At 39.4% G+C, this 7,774-nt stretch overlaps 1 protein-coding gene across 1 annotated transcript in view; it reads right to left on the minus strand.

Moving 5' to 3' along the window:
• Window positions 1-6,705, minus strand: part of LOC118366991 (activin receptor type-2A-like) — a 47,707-nt gene extending 41,002 nt beyond the window's left edge. The window contains exon 1 of the mRNA XM_035749901.2: window positions 5,660-6,705. Coding sequence (XP_035605794.1) covers window positions 5,660-5,714 — 55 coding nt within the window. The 5' untranslated portion in view covers window positions 5,715-6,705. The remainder of the gene's footprint in view (window positions 1-5,659) is intronic.
• Between the last annotated feature and the right edge of the window lie 1,069 nt (window positions 6,706-7,774).

Here is a 7,774-nt window from a genome sequence, read left to right on the forward strand (position 1 = left end):
CTTCTAGCCATGGTTGACAAAATAATGGGCAACTGGGCACATTTTTATACATGAACCTAAGCATGATTGGATGTTAATTTCTTAATATACTCAGGAACCACACCTGTGTGGAAGCAGCTGCTCTTAATATACTTTATATCCCTCATTTAGTCAAGCATTTCCTTTATTTTACCTGTACCTATCTACATAAGAAAATATCCAGGCAATACAACTGTGATTTCAGAGCCCAGGTCAGAATCACTTCATAAGCAAACCTATACTGAAACATCAACAACCAAAATAGGGTAAACTATAGCCTCATTCTGTTCTTACATCACAGAAATACTCAAATAATCTAGTGGAGGGGATTCTCACATTAACAATCTTCCTGAATAAAATTACTGGTCTCATAGACTAGACGTAACATAGCAAATGTAAATCCGGGACACTCAAATTAGTATGATGTGTTACGTTTGGTATGGTTACACGAGACCGGTTACTTAACCCTTTGACATGTACGAACACACGGGTGTGATCATTCTACAGTGGTCCCTGCAGCGTGCGCTCAAAGCGATGTGATTAGAACACTTATTTAGAAAGTCCAGTTACGATTGATGCAACAGTCAGCGTTTGAACAGGACACTGTTTTTTCAGACATTATTTTGCACAAATAGTATTTACAACGTTATGTCCTCAATGCGAGCAGTTTATTTTTGGATGCAATGGTCAGACATTCACAGAAGAAACAACAGCATAACACAATTCTCATCCAAACCCAGAAAATGTGGGCTACATTAGTCATAGCGCCAACTGAAGTAAGAGTGACCTAACACAAGCGGTCATATTTAGCTAACTCTCGGCTGACAGAAACCATAATATGAGTTAGCTAATAGCAATTACTATTTACAATTCATCACATCACAGGTCACTTCACCAGTGACCTAAATAATTTAGTAAAACACTTTATAAAAATCGCTGGGTAGTTTGTGCGCGCCGCCATGTTTGTTTTTTCACGTCAACCAATGAGGTCAACCAATAACATGAGGTTACAAGATGAGTTGGGTCTGTTTGCAGTAGAGGTCGACCGATTAATCGGAATGGCCAATTAATTAGGGCCTATTTCAAGTTTTCATAACAATCGGAACTCGGTATTTTTGGGGCGCCGATTTGCAGTTTTTTAATTTTTATATATACCTTGGGTTAACGGTGGGTTAACTGCCTTGTTCAGGGGCAGAACGACAGATTTTCACCTTGTCAGCTCGAGGGACCCAATCTTGCAACTTTACAGTTAACTAGTCCAACGCAATAACGACCTGCCTCTCTCTCGTTGCACTCCACAAGGAGACTGACTGCCTGTTACGCAAATGCAGTAAGCCAAGGTAAGTTGCTAGCTAGCATTAAACTTATCTTAGAAAAAACAATCAATCATAATCACTAGTTAACTACACATGGTTGATGATATTACTAGATATTATCTAGCGTGTCCTGCGTTGCATATAATCTGACTGAGCATACAAGCATACAAGTATCTAAGTATCTGACTGAGCGGTGGTAGGCAGAAGCAGGCGAGTAAACATTAATTCAAACAGCACTTTCGTGCGTTTTGCCAGCAGCTCTTCGTTGTGCGTCAAGCATTGCACTGTTTATAGCTTCAAGCCTATCAACTCCCGAGATGAGGTTGGTGTAACCGAAGTGAAATGTTAGCACCCTCTAATAGCGCTTCAAACGTCACTCGCTCTGAGCCTTCTAGTAGTTGTTCCCCTTGCTCTGCATGGGTAACGCTGCTTCGATGGTGGCTGTTGTCGTTGTGTTGCTGGTTCGAGCCCAGGGAGGAGCGAGGAGAGGGACGGAAGCTATACTGTTACACTGGCAATACTAAAGTGCCTATAAGAACATCCAATAGTCAAAGGTTAATGAAATACAAATGGTATAGAGGGAAATAGTCCTATAATTCCTATAATAACTACAACCTAAAACTTCTTACCTGGGAATATTGAAGACTCATGTTAAAAGGAACCACCAGCTTTCATATGTTCTGAGCAAGGAACTGAAATGTTAGCTTTCTTACATAGCACATATTGCACTTTTACTTTCTTCTCCAACACTTAGTTTTTGCATTATTTAAACCAAATTGAACATGTTTCATTATTTACTTGAGGCTAAATTGATTTTATTGATGTATTATATTAAGTTAAAATAAGTGTTCATTCAGTATTGTTGTAATTGTCATTATTACAAATAAATAAATCAAAATCAGCCGATTTAATCGGTATTGGCCTTTTTGGTCCTCCAATAATCGGTATCGGTGTTGAAAAATCGACCTCTAGTTTGCAGTATGCATCCATCATTCACTTCCACCATTCACTTACGGAAATTTACTCGAAAGAGAAGCAAACCATCACTTCACCTCATTTTGTTAAAACATCTTTGGTCGTAAAGATTACGTGACAACCAGAATGAATTGTATGATGTCAACAAAAATGGTGCCACACATAGCTTGAAATTAGCTTAGCATTAACTCATCATAATCAGTACAAACTTCATAAAAGTATTTTACACACATCATGTGTCCAATTACAATCTATTCAAGAATCGTAATGCATGAAGTTCACATACACCTGAGCCAAATACATTTAAACTCAGATTTTCACAATTCCTGACATTTAATCAGAGTAAATATTCCCTTTCTTAGGTCAGTTAGGATCACCACTTTATTTTAAGAATGTGAAATGTCAAAATAATAGTAGAGAGAATTATTTCTTAAAGCTTTCATTTCTTTCATCACATTCCCAGTGGGTCAGAAGTTTACATACACTCAATTAGTATTTGGTAGTATTGCCTTTAAATTGTTTAAATTTGGTCAAATGTTTTGGGTAGCCTTCCACAAGCTTCCCACAATAAGTTCACCCAACTTATGAATGTTGGCCCATTCCTCCTGACAGAGCTGGTGTAAATGAGTCGGGTTTGTAGGCCTCCTTGCTCGCACACGCTTTTTCAGTTCTGCCCACAAATTTTCCATAGGATTGTGGTCAGGGCTTTGTGATGGCCACTCCAATACCTTGACTTTGTTGTACTTAAGCCATTTTGCCACAACTTTGGAAGCATGCTTGGGGTCATTGTACATTTGGAAGGCCCATTTGCGACCAAGCTGTAACTCCCCGACTGATGTCTTGAGATGTTGCGTCAATATAGCCACATAATTTTCCTCCCGACATGATGCCATCTATTTTGTGAAGTGCACCAGCCCCTCCTGCAGCAAAGCACCCCCACAACAAGATGTTGCCACCCGTGTGCTTTACGGTTGGAATGGTGTACTTCAGCTTGCAAGCCTCCCCCCTTTTCCTCCGAACAAAACGATGGTCATTATGGCCAAACAGTTCTATTTTTGTTTCATCAGACCAGAGGACATTTCTCCAAAAAGTATGATCTTTGTCCCCATGTGCAGTTGCAAACCATAGTCTGGCTTGTTTTAATGGCGTTTTTTTAAAATAGCAGTGGCTTCTCCTTGCTGAGTGGCCTTTCAGGTTATGTCAATATAGGACTTGTTTTACTGTGGATATAGATACTTTTGTACCTGTTTCCTCCAGCATGTTCACAAGGTCCTTTGCTGTTGTTCTGGGATTCATTTGCACCTTTCGCACCAAAGTACGTTCATCTCTAAGAGATTAAACGTGTCTCCTTCCTGAGCGGTATAACAGCAGTGTGGTCCCATGGTGTTTATACTTGCGCACTATTGTTTGTACAGATGAACGTGGTACCTTCAGGCATTTGGAAATTTCTACCACGGATGAACCAGACTTGTGGAGGTCTACAATTGTTTTCTGAGGTCTTGGCTGATTTCTTTTGATTTTCCCATGATGTCAAGCAAAGAGGCACTGAGTTTGAAGATAGGCCTTGAAATACATCCACAGGTACACCCCCAATTGACTCAAATAATGTAAATGAGCCATGACATAATTTCCTAGAATTTTCCAAGCTGTTTAAAAGCACAGTCAACTTATGTAAACTTCAGACCCACAGGAATTGTGATACAGTGAATAATAAGTCAAATAATCTGTCTGTAAAAAATTGTTGAAAAAATCACTTGTGTCATACACAAAGTAGATATCCTAACTGACTTGCCAAAACTATAGTTTGTTAACAACAAATTTGTGGATTGGTTGAAAAACTTGTTTTAATGACTCCAACCTAAGTGTATGTAAACTTCCGACTTCAACTGTACCTACGGTATGCTACAGTAGAAACGACAACACGATATACAGAAACTAAAATGATAACGTAATAAGGCACTTACTTTGAAAGGAACGCACAGATGTTCGAAGTTGTTATTAGTAGTGAAGGCAATGCCAGCACCAGCCGGAAAATGTGCCAGGGAGGAAAAAGTTTATCCAACTCAGTAAAGCCTCATATGTAAATTGTCCGCAACAGTGAAATGGTCTACTTCTATATTAATTAAAGAGGAGACGGAATACACCTATATTCAAACTGTTGTTAGAAAATAAAACTGGTTAGAAAATAATTTGAAATTAAAAGTTGAAACCTAGCCTGTAATTAGCAGGCAGTGTGCCTTGGTTTGAGGGCAGCTTGGGTTAACTGTCCTGTTGTGTAACAATCATATTTTGGAACTGAGTGCATTATGACATTACGCGCAATAAAAAAAAAAAACTCCCATTGGGGCGAGCATTAGAGATATTTGGAACTTATGCATGAAAAGTAATGCAAAAATTAAAGTAGGCTGTTTGGTCGGGGTGGATGGGTGGGCCTATAATGCGAACTTCTAGCAACCCAAAGGTTGCATGTTCGAATCTCATCACAGGCAACTTTAGCATTTTAGCAACTACTTAACATGATAGCTAACCCAAACCCATTAACCTTAATCCTAGCCTTGCTAACGTTAGCCAGCCAGCTAATGTTAGCATTAGCCACCAAGCTAACGTTAGCCACAACAAATTCGATTGTAATATGCCATATTTGTAACATATATTTTACAAATTCCAATTCGTAACATATTGTATGAATTCCAATTTGTAACATATCATATGAATTGTAATTCGTAACATATCATATTAAATGGATGATGGACATCACCGAAGCAATACATATCATACGAAATGTAACATATCATACTAATTGATACGTCCCGGATTTACCTTTAATATGTTACGTCTACCCCCGAGTCCAGGTTGTTATAAAATATGTAGCAATCTTGACATAGCATGCAAAGCACACATTGCATTAATCATTGCACCATATGCATTATATATACAGCTAGCTGCTCACAATCTGATGCAAACGTTGCCTCCTTCCTCCACATAAACTCCCTTTACATTTGATCTCACTATAGTGGCTAGAAATGGCTATGGTTGTATAGAATGTTAACATAGGCCTAAAAATAATCTAATAGTGGACATTGTGTACAGTCAGTTCCATTCAAAAAAACTGTCCTGTGTCAAGAGCTATATTGTACATTCGATCGCGTTCCCGCGTCATATGACCCGCAGCACTGAGAACACCAAACAGGGACAGTAGCCTAGGCTCTGTCATGCACGAAGTAGGATAAACTATAACATTATCATAGACCTACAATGTGATATCGATGCGTGTGAAGATATGTTGATTGCATGCCTGAAAACGTAATCAATTGTCGATATTTTAAAACAGTTTCCTATCTAATACCCACCTGAGGAAAATGAGATGAGAAAGACTCCGAATGCCAGTTTCGTTGCTGCTCCCATTTTCAAATCAAATGTTAAATCCTTTATTTCGATTAAATCCCGGTGTCACAAATCCTAGGGATTAGCGTCCAACCTATCAGAGTACCTTTTTACAGCAAATGCATCGGATGATTGCCTGATTGAAAGAGCTGCAATGCCAGCAACATGGAGAAGGGTCACAGAAACGTTTGCATTAAAATATCCACATGAGAGTCCTTGGTGTTTATTGTATTCTTGTGGGATGTGACATGGCTTGCATCATATGGAGAGAAAAAAAACTTGTCTTGAATGGATCTAACTACAGCAGAAAGTTACTGCAAAAAAATACCAAATTACACCGACGAATAGCTTGTCTGGCTACTGGTTAGTGCACTTGCTGCATGGTGTATCCATTCCGCACACAATAATGCAACATTTTCGCATTTTAGAACCAATGTATTGCCTAGAGTAGCTCCTAGCAAAAAGAATCACAAACTGTTACTTTGTTGCAACTGTCCGACTAGATAGCTAACTAGCGATAACCTTTCAGCTGGACTGCTATGGTTTGCATAAGTTTTTGATTGCCAAAATTGCTTACTGGTTACCTCACTAGTTATAGCTCCAATGCAATGAGTAGAGTTTGTGTAATTACACCTTAATGACCAAGATACATGCTTGTAAAATTGTTCCAGGAAGCGTGCTCCATGCTAACAACATTCCTCTTTTCCCAAATCACGTGCGATCAATCCAAAGGAAAGTTAACGCCGGAGAAAACATTAGCCAGAGATTCTACCAAAGGCTGTGTGGATTCCAAGCGTTCTGTTTGTCCACAACATGAAAATAACGCAACAAGGCGTGTGGCATTCACGAAAAGGAGAACAAACTAAACAATCTAAATAAATCCGTTAGAAGTAGCTAGTCTCTTTCGTCGAGGTTTCTTGGTTTAATGTTGAGGTTTTCCTTGACCGACTCCAGTCGATATAATTCTCATTCCGTCTTCCTGAGCGGACTGTAGTCAAGATGGCTGCTTGCACAGATTGTTTTTGTTTTTTTCCATACTCATCTGTCAATAAGCGGCTAAAAGTCTTGACTGACATCAATAATGGCCAATAGGGAGCGAAAAAATAGCATTATGCGCCACAGCTTTACAGCTCTACCAATCCTAGGCATTCTCTTTCTGTGACCATGACTGACAGATAATAAACACGCCCAGTGTACCGCGAGTAGAGGTATCGATGAAGGGATGGCTGAAGATACCTTGATCAATACAATGACTGTATTTCTGTGACAAGGCCGTAGGAGCTATAGTTTTGGTAATTGTTTCCCACAAGAACTCCACCCCTTTTGATCACGAATAATGCGATGAGGCGCGTGTGGGGGTTCATAGCTATCCTAGTCTTTACATTTCAAATATTTTTGATAGATGTCAGGTTTTGGTCAGCAAAAAGTGTTGTCCTGTTAATAAGACCACTTATGTGCACTTGAATTATTATGAAGATAATTTGGTGGTCACAGCTGGACAAAATGAACAAGCAAAGACAAAGGTAAGTTAGGCCTATTGTTTACACCTCCTACAAGTGATCTTTAATGTAATTCCCTAAACAATTACCACAATGTAGTATATTTACTCATTCCCCTTTATCAATGATAGGCCAAATTTAGTTCATGTGGTACTCCCGTCTTCCATTTTGGAGGCCTCGGCCAATTCAGAAAGGTATTTTTTCCGCAAACAATGAGTGAGTTATGTCATTATTATTACAGAATCTACTTATCACATTAGGAATTTTATATTTCATAAGATCTAGATGATATTCTCCAGAAGCATACCACCCTGCATACCATTGCTGGCATGCTTCTGAAGCTAAGCAGGGTTGGTCCTGGTCAGTTCCTGGATGGGAGACCAGATGCTGCTGGAAGTGGTGTTGGAGGGCCAGTAGGAGGCACTCTTTCCTCTTGTCTAAAAGAAATATCCTAATGCTCCAGGGCAGTGATCAGGGACACTGCCCTGCCCTGCGTAAACAGGTGTCCTGACTCTCTGAGGTCATTAAAGATCCCATGGCACTTATTGTAAGAGTAGGGGTGTTAACCCCAGTGTCTTGGCT

Source organism: Oncorhynchus keta, chromosome 34 (genome assembly GCF_023373465.1).
Source record: "Oncorhynchus keta strain PuntledgeMale-10-30-2019 chromosome 34, Oket_V2, whole genome shotgun sequence".
In the NCBI taxonomy this organism is placed as follows: Eukaryota; Metazoa; Chordata; class Actinopteri; order Salmoniformes; family Salmonidae; genus Oncorhynchus; species Oncorhynchus keta.